At 46.6% G+C, this 17,450-nt stretch overlaps 1 protein-coding gene across 5 annotated transcripts in view; it reads left to right on the forward strand.

Annotated features, from left to right (window-relative positions):
* Positions 1-7,301, forward strand: part of pitpnm3 (PITPNM family member 3) — a 545,233-nt gene extending 537,932 nt beyond the window's left edge. For all 5 annotated transcript variants that reach the window (XM_078547946.1, XM_078547947.1, XM_078547944.1 and 2 more), the window contains one exon: positions 5,482-7,301. In XM_078547946.1, coding sequence (XP_078404072.1) covers positions 5,482-5,787 — 306 coding nt within the window. In that variant the 3' untranslated portion in view covers positions 5,788-7,301. The remainder of the gene's footprint in view (positions 1-5,481) is intronic.
* The last annotated feature ends 10,149 nt before the right edge of the window (positions 7,302-17,450 follow it).

The following is a 17,450-nucleotide window of genomic DNA, read 5'->3' on the forward strand; positions in this document are numbered from 1 at the left end:
GAACCATCTTCCAGGGACTTCACCGTGTGCTCGAACCATCTTCCAGGGACTTCATTGTGTGCTCGAACCATCTTCCAGGGACTTCACCGTGTGCTCGAACCATCTTCCAGGGACTTCACCGTGTGCTCGAACCATCTTCCAGGGACTTCACCGTGTGCTCGAACCATCTTCCCGGGACTTCACCGTGTGCTCGAACCATCTTCCAGGGACTTTGCCGAGAGGGATGGGATCCTTGTGCTGCGGGATGGAAGGCAGTAGGAAGTGCTGATGGGCTGTGAAGGCGGGGAGTGGAGTGCTGGCTGTCTAGGCTTGAAAGGGGCGGGAATGTCCAGATCTGAAGGCTGGCGGGGGGTGGGGGTGCTGAATGTCCAGGTGAACGTGCTCACAGGGAGGGGCTGGTAGAGGCAGCTTTTGACTCCTGAGGTGGGGGAGGGGAGAACTCAGGGTGGGGGCATGATAGGAGGGCATGGTTAAGATTACAGGGGCCCGAGGGAGCCGGTAGGGTGGGAGGGTGAGGGTTCAATGGTGTTGGGGTGGAGCGGTTGTGAGGGTTGTCAGTAGGGGCATGGAGATAGACATGGACTCTGGATTGGGCAGGAGGAGGTCAGGGAGATCAACGTGAATGGGGGTGGGATGCTCTAGAAGGAAGGGAATGTGCACATTCACCTGGACATTCTGGAAGGAAAAGTGTTCGGGCTGGAGGGCGACAGTGGGGAGGCCGAAGGTGATGCCGGGGGCGGAGGGGGGTGGGTTGGGGGAGGTGGGAGTGGTGGATGGTGGGGTGGTGGTGGGGGTTAATGGGTGTTGGGAAAAGGACATGGGTGACTGAGGGAGGGGAGATGATGAGGGAGCTCACGAAGTAAGCGACAGTAACCATGCTGGTCAAATCAAAACTGAGCAGAGCCTCAGGTTGGATGGGTGCAGGTGCTGCATGGGAGTTGGCTCAGTGCGTGGATGGAGACGCAGGTCACCTCAGCTGGACAGCTGTAAGGGAACCGCAGCATTGACTGTGCTCGGGACCAGTGAGATGTGTTTGATGGATGAAGCCTCAGCGTGCGTGGGAGAGTGCTTGCACGAGGCTCTGAAAGGCCCTGCCACAGACCCTTCTCCATGCAGATTCACTCCTGGGGTCGACTGTGTGCAGGTGGGATGGGGTATAGGCTTGCAAAGCCTTTAGAAGGATACTGAAAGAAACAGTAGATACTTGCAGTGAAAATGAATATATTTGCAGGCGTTTAATTTGTGATAATTACTGTGTTTACCCGTGAAACTGGTTGTGATCCAAATTTCTGGATTTTTCTAGACCTACCACTTCTTCTAGGTGCTGCCCTGACATCCGCAGCAGGGGTGGAGGCAGCCTGCGGACTCATTTGCCCTGTTGAACTTTGACAACTTCGGCAGTCATCCTCTGGAGAGCTGAGGCCTGGAGGGCCCTGACTTCCTTTGGCTGTCCCCCTGTGGGCCAGCTGCTCCCTTTCCAGTGACAGAGGATGAGGTTGAAGGGGTCACAACATCTGGGAGTCCTGAGTGGATGACCCAGGGGTGTCCAGCTGCCACTCCTCCTCCCTTTGGGTGCCCAAGGGCCCTGGCCTGACTCCTTGAGGGGAAGGAGCACCTCGAGGGAGGTTGAGGTGCCCCGTTTCCCTCTCGCATTGCCACTGGCTACCGTGATGGACTGCAGGTCTGCACGCATCCCCGGCAGAAACTGGGTGTTCTGCTGGACCAGGGTTTCCATTGCATCCGCCATCCTCAACATGGAGGCCTCAATGCATGCACATGTGAGCAGCGCTTCATCAGAGAGTAGGCGGATGGACTCCTCCGACTCACATGCCGCTCTGTTGAGGGCTTCCAGCACCTCTGCCTGCTGTCGCTCAGCCTCTTGCTGACTGTCCACCATGAGTTGGAAGGCCAATTCCAGGAGGCCCTCAGCTGACTCGGACCTCACAGATGCATCTTCACCAGCAGTCCCCTGAGCGCTGGGGTGCTCGGCTGAACCTGCCTCCTCCTGCTGAGGACACGTGTCCTTGCGGTGACCCACCTGATTGTGGCACCCTCCCTAACCTAGCACTAAAACCTACCGAGATGGGTGTTCCTGAGCTGGTGGAGGGTGCAGGTGTCTGCTGTGATGCCTCTACAGGTGTGCAGCTCTTGTCTTCTGCTCATTCCTGGCTCCGCTCTGGTGCTGATGCCTGACAGGGGGTCCTCCTGCTCAATGCTTGATCTCTTCCGGAGGCACCTGTCAGTGAGGGAGGAGAGTGCAAGTTACAGCATCAGCTGCATCCAACTTGGAGGCACATTTGACCCACAGATTTCTATAGAATGGAAGGATCCTTAGTAAGTGGGTGCCCAAGTCTGAGCTCCCCATCGCTAATGGCGCGGTCCCGCTCAACTACTGCCCTCTCCTGGAATACGGTGAGATATGGGCTCTCTGCCCCCGGCACTCTCGTCTTCTGCTGCTCTCTGGTTGTGATTGATCTTGTCCTGCCCAAAGACAACAGAACATGGGTTTGAGAGGAGTTGCATATTGCATGCATTGATTCATTGCAATTTGGCCCATTTATCATACTTCCAATCGGAAGGTAGCCACACTCTTGTGTGGGAAGACACCATTGCTGAGAATTTCACAGAAATGTCGTGGGCCAACTCCATCCAGAGCACTGAACCCATCCACATGCTCATTTGTGGAGTTTGCTGGTTCCCTCTGTGTCTAAACCCATTCCACCACCAACACCCACCCCCCCCCCCCCCCCCCCCGCCCCCTCCTCCCCACCCCCTCACCGGCCCCCCCACTTCCACGCAGTGTTTCATGTCTGTTGAAGGGTGAAGGAGGCACAATGGTCGCTCCACCACAGAGTGGATGCACTGCAGAGGGGCTGCGAGGCACAACTAGGCCGTTGCCAATGAGGCCCTTGCACCCTGACATATTGGTCTCTTTGTGGTTTGTGTGACCATCTGATGAGACTCACCCTGGCAGAGTGAATACAGTCCACATTCTCTTCTGGTGCTGTGCGGCCGATCTGTTGTGCACCCCCTTGGACACTGATCTCACCGGCCGCCTGTGTCCACACAGCGTTGGTCTCCCTGCTCAGCCTCCTTGTCCCATCAGCCAGGAAAAGTATATTCTTCCAGACCTCCACATGGTCCAGGAGGGTGCGAAGAGAGGTGTCACTGAGCTTAGGCACAGGCTCCTCAGCTCAGCTCACCTTCCAGAAATCCCGGTGTTAGTGTACCGGGGAGAAATCCCGGTGTTAGTGTACTGGGGAGAAATCCCAGTGTTAGTGCACCGGGGAGAAATCCCGGTGTTAGTGTACCGGGGAGAAATCCCGGTGTTAGTGTACCGGGGAGAAATCCCAGCGTTAGTGTACCGGAGACAAATCCCGGTGTTAGTGTACCGGAGACAAATCCCGGTGTTAGTGTACCGGAGAGAAATCCCGGTGTTAGTGTACTGAGGAGAAATGCCGGTGTTAGTGTACCGGGGAGAAATCCCGGTGTTAGTGTACCGGGGAGAAATCCCGGTGTTAGTGTACCGGAGAGAAATCCCGGTGTTAGTGTACCGGGGAGAAATCCCGGTGTTAGTGTACCGGTGAGAAATCCCGGTGTTAGTGTACCGGGGAGAAATCCCGATGTTAGTGTACCGGAGAGAAATCCCGGTGTTAGTGTACCGGGGAGAAATCCCGGTGTTAGTGTACCGGGGAGAAATCCCGGTGTTAGTGTACCGGGGAGAAATCCCGGCGTTAGTGTACCGGAGAGAAATCCCGGCGTTAGTGTACCGGAGAGAAATCCCGGTGTTAGTGTACCGGAGTGAAATACCGGTGTTAGTGTACTGGGGAGAAATCCCGGTGTTAGTGTCCCGGGAGAAATCCCGGTGTTAGTGTACCGGAGAGAAATCCCGGTGTTAGTGTACCGGGGAGAAATCCCGGTGTTAGTGTACCGGGGAGAAATCCCGGTGTTAGTGTACCGGGGAGAAATCCCGGTGTTAGTGTACCGGGGAGAAATCCCGGTGTTAGTGTACCGGGGAGAAATCCCGGTGTTAGTGTACCGGGGAGAAATCCCGGTGTTAGTGTACCGGGGAGAAATCCCGGTGTTAGTGTACCGGAGTGAAATACCGGTGTTAGTGTACCGGAGACAAATCCCGGTGTTAGTGTACCGGAGAGAAATCCCGGTGTTAGTGTACCGGGGAGAAATCCCGGTGTTAGTGTACCGGGGAGAAATCCCGGTGTTAGTGTACCGGGGAGAAATCCCGGTGTTAGTGTACCGGGGAGAAATCCCGGTGTTAGTGTACCGGGGAGAAATCCCGGTGTTAGTGTACCGGGGAGAAATCCCGGTGTTAGTGTACCGGGGAGAAATCCCGGTGTTAGTGTACCGGGGAGAAATCCCGGTGTTAGTGTACCGGAGTGAAATCCCGGTGTTAGTGTACCGGGGAGAAATCCCGGTGTTAGTGTACCGGGGAGAAATCCCAGTGTTAGTATACCGTAGTGAAATACCGGTGTTAGTGTACCGGGGAGAAATCCCGGCGTTAGTGTACCGGGGAGAAATCCCGTTGTTAGTGTACCGGGGAGAAATCCTAGTGTTAGTGTACCGGGGAGAAATCCCGGTGTTAGTGTACCGGAGAGAAATCCCGGTGTTAGTGTACCGGGGAGAAATCCCGGTGTTAGTGTACCGGAGAGAAATCCCGGTGTTAGCGTACCGGGGAGAAATCCCGGTGTTAGTGTACCGGGGTGAAATCCCAGTGTTAGTGTACCGGAGTGAAATACCGGTGTTAGTGTACCGGGGAGAAATCCCGGTGTTAGTGTCCCGGGGAGAAATCCCGGTGTTAGTGTACTGGGGAGAAATCCCGGTGTTAGTGTCCCGGGGAGAAATCCCGGTGTTAGTGTACTGGGGATGCGCCCAGATATGATGGCGAGGCTCGCGTTATTTGGCCTGCCCCACCATGGAAGACGTCACAAAACCCCCGGCTGTATAATTATTGACGCCGGGGATGGAAGGTTCTTGGGATTTCCCGTTGGCCTCGGCAGTGGGAGGCACTCCCCACCCCCACCCCCACCCCCGCCACGGGAATTAGTACCGGATGGGGAGAGTTCCACCCTGTATCTCCTGGTGGCAGTTTTCAAAATGGAGCTTGCCCATTCAGGAGCGATGTCATGAAACGCTTTCTCACACAAAATTGTAACTCTCTCCCCTAAAAGGCTGTGGACACTGGGGCAATTAAAGCTTTCAAAACAGAGATTGTTAGATTTTTGTTACCTATCAAAAGATGTGCAGCAAACGCGGGAAAAATGCAGTTGAGGTGCAGATCAACCATGTTCGAACTGGGGCATAGACCCAAGCAGCTGAACAGCCTAATCCTGTTCATATTGTTCTTATGTTCCTAAAAATTGATTCTAACGTTAAATACCAAAGTAAAAATTGAGACACTGAATGACTCAGTGAGCAGTAACTCCCCTTCGCTTGATAGTAAATGTAATTTTTCCTTTCCTGCAGTTTCTCTCTGAAGGCTATGCTGCTCACTTGGCCCAGCTGGAGTTCAGCCATCGCTCCCGCCCAAAGAAGAGCAACTCCCGGATGATTTTGCGGAAGGGGAGCTTCGGCCTCTCCGCTCAGCCTGACTTCCTTCGGAAAAGGAACCATTTGCGCAGGACTATGTCAGTGCAGCAACCCGACCCGCCGTCCTGCAACCCCAAGCCGGAGCGAGCTCAGAGCCAACCAGAGTCTTATAAGGAGGACAGACACCCCCACAGCATAGCCTGGGCCCGTAGCGGAGGCTCCAGATCTGAGCCAGGTGTGTGAGCAGTGTACCATAGGCAACAGAGAGTTCCAGGCTTTATCTAGAGTCTGAAGGTGCACTGAGAAAGCCATTTTGAGGCCCTTTGTACATTCTTGTTCCAAACGATATTGGGCTGGAATTTCCTCTTGTGTCCAATCAATGGCGGAGGTATGTTGGGCAGCACTTCCACCCTTACTAATGACCTGGCACTGACCCCAGCGACGCTTTACAGGTCATTTAAATAAAATAGACAGGCACCCCCAAGGTACTGGAAGGCCATCACTGTAGGGGGAGAAGCTTTGCCCTCTAGGAGGATATATTGGGAAATCACAGATGGAAAATTGTGAGACGCATGTCCACAGTTTCCCAATATGCACTCCCAGTGGGTGAGACTCCTCACTGGGAACATGCATTCATAAACTCAACTGTATGTCTCACCAGTGACTGTGGCTTTTACATAGGTACTGATACCTCAGTCACACCTATAGCTGACTTCCGAGTCCTTCAAGCATGTTAAAGACGACTGCAACTCTCTGTTGCCAATGGAGATACCCCGGGATCATTTGTGTATATTTTTATACATGTTCCTTGTATCAAGCTAAGACGTAGAATAACACAATGTAATGTCGGCAGAACGTCTTGACAAGGACTGAATATTCATCAGTTCTCTCAAAAGTGCTCTGGGTCATTGTTTTTCAGAACTGTAAGGGGAATTGTGAGGCCAAACATCCAGTATCAAATGTGGGTGTCAGCAGGGGAGGGAATCCCTGCCTTTTTTCCAGATTTATTGCTAAATATTGGATCGATTAAGGTCAGGTGGACTTCACAGCACTTTGTTTCACTCACTCGAAAAGTATCTCCGACCTCCGAGATCAAACTGACAAAATAAAAACGATTCAAACTATTTTGACAAGGCATAAGTGTAAAGCCAGGCTGCCTGGACAGTCACGTGTGACCCAGTCTCCCGTATACAGTGGCTGTACAGCGCAAGGAGCTCCAGCACTATTTGTACAACGAAAAGGACTTGACTACCCAGCCAGGTGATGGAATGAAGCTTTTGGCTAATTACATTTGCTTTCATTAAATTGTTACACAGGTCAGCAAACTAAATTGTTTTCTTTAATCCTGCTAATTTGTAATAATTTAGTCAGATGTGTATTTACTCTTATGAAAGTAGCCTTCCTTTTTGTAGCCAAGTTTGAATTTTTTTTTTTAAAAAGCTATCTGTTCTTACAGCCTGTTTCCCCATGCAGCCCAATCCTTCCTGTGTTGAGGAGATAATGTTTCACATGAGGTATCGTTGATGAAGGAAAGGGTCCACACTCGAGATGTTAACTCCTCGGTTCTCCTGCGGCCTGACCTGAATGTCTCTGACAGTTTTACTTCTGTTTTACATTCCCAACAGCGACAGATTTTTTTTAGTTTTTTTTATTCCCTTTCAGTATTTTGTTTGCTCGCAAGAAACGAATTCACTATTCTACAAACAAGGAAACTATTTGAACAAATCATTGCATATCACCAGGACTTAAAGAGCCATGGTGGCACATGGTTTGCCAATTTAAAAAAAAATAATTTAAAGGGACAATTCAACAAGATGTTAATGGTGGGGGTTGGAGGTGGGGAATCATCAATGTGGCACTATTGAAGGTCAGGTGGAAGTGCTTGGACTTTTTATTGTTGGACATAGTCATTACGTAGCACTTACTACCAGCCGCTTGTTAGTCCAAGCCTGAGTGTTGCCCAAATCCAGGTTGGTGTTATGCATGAGATGTGAACGGAGCTGAACACTGAAATCATCAGCAAATAATCCCATCTGACCTTATGACAGAGGAGAGGTCCTTGATGGAGTAGCCAAACATGATTGGGCATTGGAAGCATTCCTGAGGAACTCCTGCTATGTCCTGGGACTGTAACGATTGGTGTCTGATAATTATGACCACCTTCCTCTGTGTTAGAAATGGCCACCAGAAGAGAAACTCTTGGGTCCTATTGCTATACTGAGGCAAACACTGCCTTAATATCAAAACCAGCTACTCTCAGCTACCTTTGGCATGCAACACTTGCATCCATTTCTGAATGAAGGCTCTGATGAGGTATGGAGCTGAATGATCCTGGTGGAACCTGAACTGAGCAATGGTCAGCAAGATATTGATGAGTAGATGCTGTTTGATGACTCCTTCCATCACTTTATTGATGGATGAGAGAAGGCTGATAGCTGTAGTAATTGACTGGCCTAGAATTATTTGGCTGTAATTACTACAGGAGTTTTCATGATCTCCTGTGGTAACTTTGGTAATCCAGAGAAATGGTGTAAATAGCTATTGATGCCATCCCTATGGTCTTTTTGCTGAAGGTACTATGAGATATCATATCTACTCCAATTGTGTTTTGTGGTTAAGATGTGCCTGGACAATTTTCTATAACATTGGGTAAATGCCAATGCTGATATTGGAACAGTTTGGCTAAAGGAGCAGCTTCTGTTGTATGTTGTCAGTACTACAGCCAAGTTGCTACGAGGGCCACATAGCCTTCATTACGTCCAGTTCACTCAACCAGTTCTTAATGTCTCATGAAGTGAACAAAAACAGCCAGACACTGGCGCCTGTAATAGCAGAGACTCAGGAGGAGGCCAGGTAGAATTGTCCCTGTGACACTTTTAGCTGAAGATACTGGCAAATAACTTTGTCTTGTTCCTTGTGCTCACGTGGTGGGCTCCAACATGTTGAAAATGGAGATGTTCATGCAACCTCCTCCTCCAGTTTGTTGTCTAATTGTCCACCACTATCCTTGACCGGTGGTGCGTTAAAAGGCTTTGTTCTCAGCCTTTCAGTGTAAGACCATGTAGCTGTTTCTGTGACCTTCTGTTTCTGGTGTTTAGCACGTGTGTGTTGTAGTTTCAGTGCTTGATGCTGCTCCCGCTGCACCATTCTGCACTCCCCAGTGAACAAGTGTTGGTGTCTTGACCTGATGGAGAAATGAGGGGTGTTTTGGGTTATGAGTTTACATATTGTGTTTGTACACAACTTATTGCTGCTGATGTCCCAGATCACCTTTTGGACAAATCATTTTGGGCTGTCAGATCTGTCCTCAGTTAGTCCACTAAATAATGGAGGAAGTCCTCATTACAGGGATGGCTGGGTCAATCTTAAAGGCTGTGCAGTGAGCACTCCTACCAATGCTAGTGTGGATAAATGTGTCTCTGACATGTAGGTTGGTGAAAACAGAATTTGGACTGCATCCAACCATTGGAATTGTACTTGATTCAACTTCAACCAAATAGTTAAATATCAATGTCAACATATGCCATCTGCCTTTATCAGTCACTCACACTATGCTTTCCCTCCATCCCACCGTGATCTTTCTCACTATCACAGCATCAATTTTGAGGATTATAGCGTCAGCACCTGAATGGCTTGGTTGTCCATCAACAGACCTGGAAGAACGACCTTAAGCAAAAAGTGCCTTTTTCTTTTTCTCCAGCCAAATCATTCTACTATTCCCAAATTATCCTCAAGGTTAATACTGGATCCCTCAAAAAATAAACTTGTTTCCTTAATCTCCTTTTCTTGCCCTCTCCGGCTTTGCCTCCAAGTCTGAGAAGCCCATTTTTGTCTAGATTGAGAACACTCACCCAGCGCCTGAGTCCCTTCCTCCCGCTGGTGTCCCATCCCTGACACTTCAGCCACTAATCACGCTGAAGCTTTTCCCCCAACCTTTACTGGCCACATTTTCTCTAAATACCCTCTTCTTGCTCAAATCAGCTCCTGAGAAAACAATCTCCCATTTCCCAGTGCTTGCTGATCCATTTCTCTTGGTACGGCTGTCTTCTTCAACCTGCCCCTTCGCAAATACCTACACCTGATCCTTTTCTCCTCTCCAGTTACCACCCGATTTGGAACCTCCCTTTCTTTCTCTTACTTTTCTTCAATGCATAATTACTACTGGCATCTACACTCATCTTTCCTACCAATCTTGTTCAATTGCTTTAGTCTGGTGCCTACTCTATTCACAGCGCTGAGTCTGTTCAGTTCAATGTCATCAATTGTATTGAGTCTATAACCAGGATGAACTCTCCTTGACCTGTACTTGACATTTGAAATGGTTGATTACTGCTGGAGACTGACATAGTCCTACTTATCCCGGCATAGCCAGCACGTTTCTGGCAGTGACTCCTCCTCTCACCCCTGCATTAACACCTTAGTTCAGCTAAGCTTCCAGTCTTGATGCCGCTTTTCCATGTTGGCCTTTAGTGACCTTTTCCATAGATACTAAACCAGCTTCCAGTTATCTGCTGATGACTCTCAACTCTACCTCAGCTCCATGACCAGTGTTATGCTATCTGTGTCTCGTGTTGGTGCAGATGTGCTGGAATGTTTTAAGACCATAAGACCATAAGACCTAGGAGCAGAAATTAGGTCATTCAGCCCATCGAGTCTGCTCCACCATTCAATCATGGCTGATAAGTTTCTCAACCCCATTCTCCCGCCTTCTCCCTGTTTTTTTCTGTTTTACAGTGGCAAGATTGAAATCATCCCACTCATCTCCCATCAAAACGGCACATCCTTCACACCGTCCTCCCCAGCTTCATCAGTCTCCAGACTGACCACTCAGAATGAACCCAGACAGCAGTGAACTTCAAACCCCAATATCCCATCCATCATTGAGACCCTTCACTAACATCACTGCAACATTATTTAGCTCCACTTAGACCTCACCCCCACTGCCACAGAAACTATTGTTGCCTCAATGCTTGCATGGTCTCCTCACCCCGAAAAGCATTCTTTCAAAATAGACGCCAGCATCAAGGTGGCTTCTATAACTGACCCCTCACAAATTAGCTTCTGTTCTTTTAGTCTTGCTGAAAGTGTATTGGAAAGTACCCAGACAAACCAGTACTATTGATTTCCACCCCTCATAAACCATAACTCAGACAAATTCTGCCACCCGCATCTTGGTCCACAATAGCCCAGTTTGTGAGCAATTCGGTTCTCAACAACATCCATTGCCCCTCTGTCAATGCTGCCGCATTCAAACTGCCTTGGGAGCTTCCATGGTTCTGGCCCACCCTCCTGCAGACCAACATCCCAAATTGTGCTCTTCTGTCTTCCAAATTTCGCCACTTGCACACTCTGCCCTCCTCTCTCCTCCACCCCACCTCACCATATATGACAAAGCCTTCAGCTGCCTTGGCCCCAGTCGCTGGAGCATATTTCCTAAACTCCTCCACCTTGCACCTTCTATTGGGAAATATTTTCCATCACTGCTCAATTGTTCAATTAACTGTTTGACGCCAATTTCTGATCTCTGATGTTTTCCATGTTAAAGGTGTTGGTTAAGTTGTTTTGTTAAGATAAATTGGCAACCTTCTCCCTGGTTTCCACTAATGTTTTGTTAGAACCAAGCACAGGCCATCCAAAAGTAGCCCTAACTATTTCAGTTCATAACATTCCTTTCTTGGATCCCTCTTCCTAAGGGGTAGGTGTGTGTTTGGATTGTTCACATTCAAGGAAAACTGCGCCAACAGCCAAAGAAACTTGGAGTAAATTAGACTCAGACCATATCCTATCACTCCTTGTGCTTCTGCTATAATTTTATGACACACTGTGCGTCTCAAATCTGTAAGTGTGAATGAGGCAGAACTGCTATGACTGTGCATTGCCTATAATAAATCCATGTCAGTGTTTTGTTTAGCTTGTGCATATTTGCATAGAAAGACCATATTTTTCTATATAAATGGAAATGGCAATAGTGGCAAGAGGATACTCACCAAGTTAACTGCAAACTCCAGGAGGGCGTTAGTGGATGATTGAGGCGGGGAGAGGATTTCCAAGTTATCATTCATCAACCATGCATACTGCATGAACAGCAGACATGAGATTTTTCAGCTGATTCTGTATGGTAGGCTGCTGTGGAGGAAACAGAAATAACCAAACAGAAACTGTTGGGGGGGAAGCAGCAGCCCCATATCCCCCATCATCCAATTTGCAGTTGTTCATTTGCTTAGAAGTTTACATTTTGGACAATGACTCAGCCAAAATTTGCGAGGGACTCTTTGGTACTGAGAGCTTGGGAAAATAATCAGCATCAGCAGAAGTAGCTGATGAGCTGCTAACCTAAAAGAGGGTTTGTGAAAGATAACTTGTCTTCTGTAAATGAAAAAATCCTTCTTCAGAAGCCAGAGCTGCTCTTACTTACCAAGTAATTGATGGCTCCTATCAATGTTTGGGTAACATAATCAACCATGCAAGTTAGCAGAACATAATTAGAGTGAAAAAAAAATGAAAAGAAAAAATGATGATGATAATGTTGATGATGATGATGATGATGATGAAAGCTCTCATTGAACTCCAGTATATACAGGTGAGCAACTTTTACACATTGACAAAGAGCAGTGTGGAGCATTTCTTTCCGAAGAGCAAGTATGTTAGATATTTATTACACTTTAGTGTTTTTGATCTGGTCACAATAGTATAATTGTTCACAAATATTTAAAGATAACTGTCTGACTGTTTCACTATATTAGAAGACTGCAGTGTTTCACATAGTTGCATATCTGCTTGACCAAAGTATCTCATCTCTTGCTGTTACAAAGTGCAATGTGTTGCGTATTTAATAACTTATTTTTGTATAGGGTACATGGTGTAAAATTGTAAAACTATGTGTTTTGCTTGTGCTCCTTTGTGATATGACAGACGATGCTGTATTTTGTGTATCGGTTGGTCTAGATTTTTATGTGTACAGTTTTGCATTGCTTGTACTCGAGATGAAAAGCCAGCTGTACAATGACAGTACAGTTTCTAAGAGAATGGTTTTATTTGTTTAAATGATTTGGAACACACTTGTTTATTAAAGTTATAATGTGGTTTTGTACAAAAGCATTATGGAATATGGTTTCTAAGGCCCCAGCAAGATAGGAATTAAAGACTGGGGCTATTTTGGAGGACAGGAGAGGGCTTGAGGGGCCAACAGATCTCTTCCTGTTCCTATTTCTTACGTTCCTATGAGGTGAATAGGATTGATGAAAATGACCAGCAAGAGTGCCTGAAATTAGAATCCCGGTTTATTTTTCACTGTTTGAAGTAAAATGGATAATCAGCATAAATGATATAAAATCTAAAAAAGTTTTAGTCTTGAACATTTCTCAGATTAGCTATTTTCAGCACCTTAGTCCAATAGTTTAAGCAACATGGTAAACATCGTTTGGTCTAATCAAATAAAGGGACCATTTGAAGATTTTGGATTTCATGACCAGGTAACAGAGGGCACTTGCACTGAACATGGCAGACGTTCCCAGCACTATTATTTCCCTGGCTACACTTTTTGGTATCCATGCAGAACCTTACATTGTTCTTTCTGTAAGGACTTGTCGAAGTCACTCTGCTGAAAATCTGCCTTTCCAATCTCCACAAGAGGGAGCACATCCCTCCTCGGGCCAAATCTTAATTTTTAAAAATTCTATGGATGGTGATCAAAAATCATTTATAGACTTTTCCTTCTTAAGTGCCAGGTAATAAATATTTCTTCTGCAATGAGTTGGGTTTTAATATTCTAATGGCTAGCCTGCCTACAAGGCTTTACACGACTCTAGCAAATCCAATACTCCCTGACTTTAGGTTTGCTTACTCGCTTATCCCTCATTTGAAACTGTAAGACATTGAAATCGGGGACCACTAACTCAAAGGGCAGAATCATGCTGGAACAAAGGGACCATTTTTGCCTTGGAAACCTTATTTCCTAATGGGCTGCTTTGCCGAGGCTCTTTCCCAAAGCGACAGCATGAACATTCCCCCTGCAGGCACCCCAACAATTAGGGAATGAGGGCAAGATGGCACATCTATTCTGTCAAATCAGAGGTTTCTAATTAAAGGGGCCTCAGCCTGGGTTATAGGGATCACTCGTAGCACTTAGATTTTTGAGGCTGCAGCTACCATAAGAATGGAAAGGAGATCTGGGAAGGCTGCTTCACAGATCCCTCACTCCTTCCTGGCAGTTCTGCTGTGGTACCTTAGGGCTGCAGTAAAGTGAGCTCTCTCAAGGGCGGGAGGAAGAGGATAACCTCTCCAACCAAGCAAACACGGACAGAAGTAGCCGAGGAAGTCAACTACGGGAGTATGCTCCCTTCAATCTGGAGCCATTGGACCAAGAGGATCCAAGACCACAGGAGGGTATGACAGGTGAGTGGTATAGCATTCTCAGGAGTCAAGCCCCATACTTGGACTTTCCCGGCGTTCTCCCTGCGCAACACTCCTCAGAACATCAAACTTTGCAGCTCATTCATTCCTCTCTCTCCAGTCACCTCACATCCCCGTCTGAACAACCAACACTCACAGCCTCCCTCAATCTATTGCCCTCTCACACCCATGCCTCCTCTGCACACAAGTCATTTCCAGCAGTCACACCATTTAGATTTCTTACTTGGAGAAGTGAACACACAACTTGGCAAGAGACAGAGCGTGGGGTAGGGGGATGGTGGTAGATTTAACAGGCAGCTTGTTAACCACTGACTATGCATGCCCTCTGGGAAGGAGGTCTTGTTCAAGCAGGCTGCAGCTGTCAGCAGTGGCCTGCCTCCTAATGTGCTCAGAATTGTCGAGGGAGCGGATCCTTCGCTTGTAGATCCTGTGCTGGGGCTTTCATCTCCTTCTGGCTGGATCTGTGTCCAACCCCTCTGCCCTCAGGCAGGAAGACTATAGGACAGTTGATGAACAGTGGCAGATATTTAAGGAGATATTCAATTGCTCCCAAGTAAAATATATCCCAACGAGGAAGAAAGATGGTAAGAGGGGAAAAAGCTTCCATGGCTAAGCAAGGAAGTTAAAGATAACTTAAAGGCAAAAACTAAGACATACCAAATTGCAAAGGTCAGTGGCAGGCTGGAAGATTGGGAAACTTTTAAAGATCAACAAAGGGTTACTAAAAAAATAATCAAAAGAGCAAAGGTAAATTATGAAAGAAAACTAGCACAAAATGTAAAAACTGATAGCAAAAGCTTCTACAAATATATCAAAGGAAAGAGAGTAGCTAAAGTGAATGTTGGTCCCTTGGAGGACGAGACTGGGGAGTTAATAGTGGGGAACGCAGAAAAAGCAGAGCTGCTTAATCAATATTTTGCCTGTTTTCATAGTGGAGGACACTAGTACCAGCCCAATAGTAACAGGTAGAGCAGAGGGTATAGAGAAGGAGGAACTTAGAACAGTCACCATCACTACGGAAAAAGTACTGAGCAAACTATTGGGATTAAAGGGTGACAAGTCCCCAGGACCTGATGGCCTACATCCCAGGGTCTTGAAGGAAGTGGCAGCAGAGATAGTGGATGTATTAGCTATAATATTCCAAAATTCCCTGGATTCTGGAAAGGTTCCAGTGGATTGGAAAAATGCTAATATTATTCAAAAAGGTGGGAGGCAAAAAGTAGGAGACCATAGACCAATTAGTTTAACGTCTGTCATTGGGAAATTGTTGGAATCCATTATTAACGAAGTAGTAATGGGGCATTTGGAAAGTCAAAACGCAATCCATCAGAGTCAGCATGGTTTTATGAAGAGTAAATCGTGTTTGACCAATTTGCTAGAGTTCTTTGAAGATGTGACAAGCAAAGTGGATAATGGGGATCCTGTAGATGTAGTATATCTGGACTTCCAGAAGGCCTTTGATAAGGTGCCGCACAAAAGATTGATACACAAGATAAGATCACATGGAGTTTGGGGTAATATATTAGCTTGGATAGAGGATTGGATAACCAACAGAAAGCAGAGAGTCGGGATAAATGGGTCTTTTTCTGGATGGCCATCTATAACCAGTGGGGTGCCACAGGGTTTGGTCCTTGGGCCCCAACTATTTACAATCTATATTAATGAGTTGGATTCAGGGGTAGAAGGTAATATAGCTAAATTTGCAGATGACACCAAAATAGGTGGGAAAGTAAGTTACAATGAAGAAATAAGAAATTTACAAATGGATATGGACAGGTTAGGTGAATGGGCCAAAATTTGGCAGATGGAGTTTAACGTGGATAAGTGTGAGGTTATCAAGTTTGGTCGGAAGAATAAAAAGGCAACTTATTATTTAAGTGGAGAGAAACTTCAGAATGCTTCAGTGCAGAGGGATCTGGGTGTCCTCGTGCATGAATCGCTGAAAGCTAGGATGCAGGTACAGCAGGTAATAAGGAAGGCAAATGGAATTTTGGCATTTGTTGCTAAAGGAATAGAGTATAAAAATAGAGAAGTGCTGTTGCAACAAGTGTTGTACAAGGCATTGGTGAGACCACACCTGGAGTACTGTGCACAGTTTTGGTCCCCTTATGTGATGAAGGATGTAGTTGCACTGAAGGTGGTTCAGAGGAGGTTCACTAGATTGATTCCAGAGATGTGGGGCTTGTCTTATGAGGAGATTGAGCAGTTTAGGCCTATACTCGCTAGAGCTTAGGAGGAGAGGAGATTTAATTGAGGTATAGAAGATGCCAAAGGGGAGACAAAATAGACATGGAGCGGATGTTTCCCCTTCTGAGGCATTCTAGAACGAGAGGCCATAGTTTTAGGCTAAGGGGTGGTAGATTTAAATCAGAGATGAGGAAGGATTACTTTTCTCAAGTGTCGTGAATCTGTGGAATTCATTGACATTTCGAGTCCTCATGACCCTTCAACAGAACTCTTTTCTTCTCCGCCAGTGCTGCCAGACCTGAGTTTTTCCAGGTAATTCTGTTTTTGTTTTAAAAGGCTCTTACTTGGTCTTTATAATTGGCTCCATTGCTTTCCTGCCAGACACAAGGGGCTTCCCTGCTGGACTCTGAACCTACCTCGGGGAAAATCGGAAAAGGATGGGATGTCAGGATCCTAACCCATGTCAATTTCAGGACATTTAACTCCTGGTACAGACCAATTAGCTGGGAAAACACTGCCCACAGCTTCCAGTTGGCTTATTTATCTTTGAGCAGCAGTTTACAATGAATAGCCACGGACGGATACAAATTTTTTAGCTCAGAAAAGCCAATTGTCATGAGTCATTAATTCAAAACTTAAAAGTCTCTGGTTTATTGACGCTGGACATTTGTTTAAATAGTCATTAAAGTAGCCATCATTGCAGGGCATCAGTGGCAATGATAATGTGATTCATTATGCAAGATCATCACACTGACACATTCTGGTTAGATTATTATTCAGGTAACCCACCTCACTAGGGGTGCAATGAGGTTGATGTCATTTTGAAACAGACCTAAAGATTGTGTTAACCAGGTAGCATGGGCCTAATGGTAAATACATCAACAATGCTCAGACATCTTCACTGCTGCAATTTGCCAGGTGCTCAACAAAAGCAAATATTACTTTCCAAATTTTACAAAACTACAGTTAGACTGCCAGAACTGAGTGAAGAGTAGAAAATAAATCCAAGAGAAGTCAACCAGTATGTTTCAAGTGACCGATTGCAATGTGGAGTTGGTGGAAGATGTGGTAACTTTTCAACCAGGACAGAAAAAACATGAACCACAAACTGTATTTCTAATGTTTTGACTTGTCCCCTTAATAATTTATGGTTATAATTTACTCAATGTCTTGAATCATTGTACTGCACAGTGACATAATTAGCAATGGAAATATTCAAATCACAAAAATGAACATTTGAGTGAAAGCTAAAGTGAGTCCTTACCCACAGCCTTTTTTTGTGAATAAAAATGTTGGATATTCAAACC

This window comes from Cetorhinus maximus, chromosome 9 (genome assembly GCF_964194155.1).
Source record: "Cetorhinus maximus chromosome 9, sCetMax3.hap1.1, whole genome shotgun sequence".
NCBI lineage: Eukaryota > Metazoa > Chordata > Chondrichthyes > Lamniformes > Cetorhinidae > Cetorhinus > Cetorhinus maximus.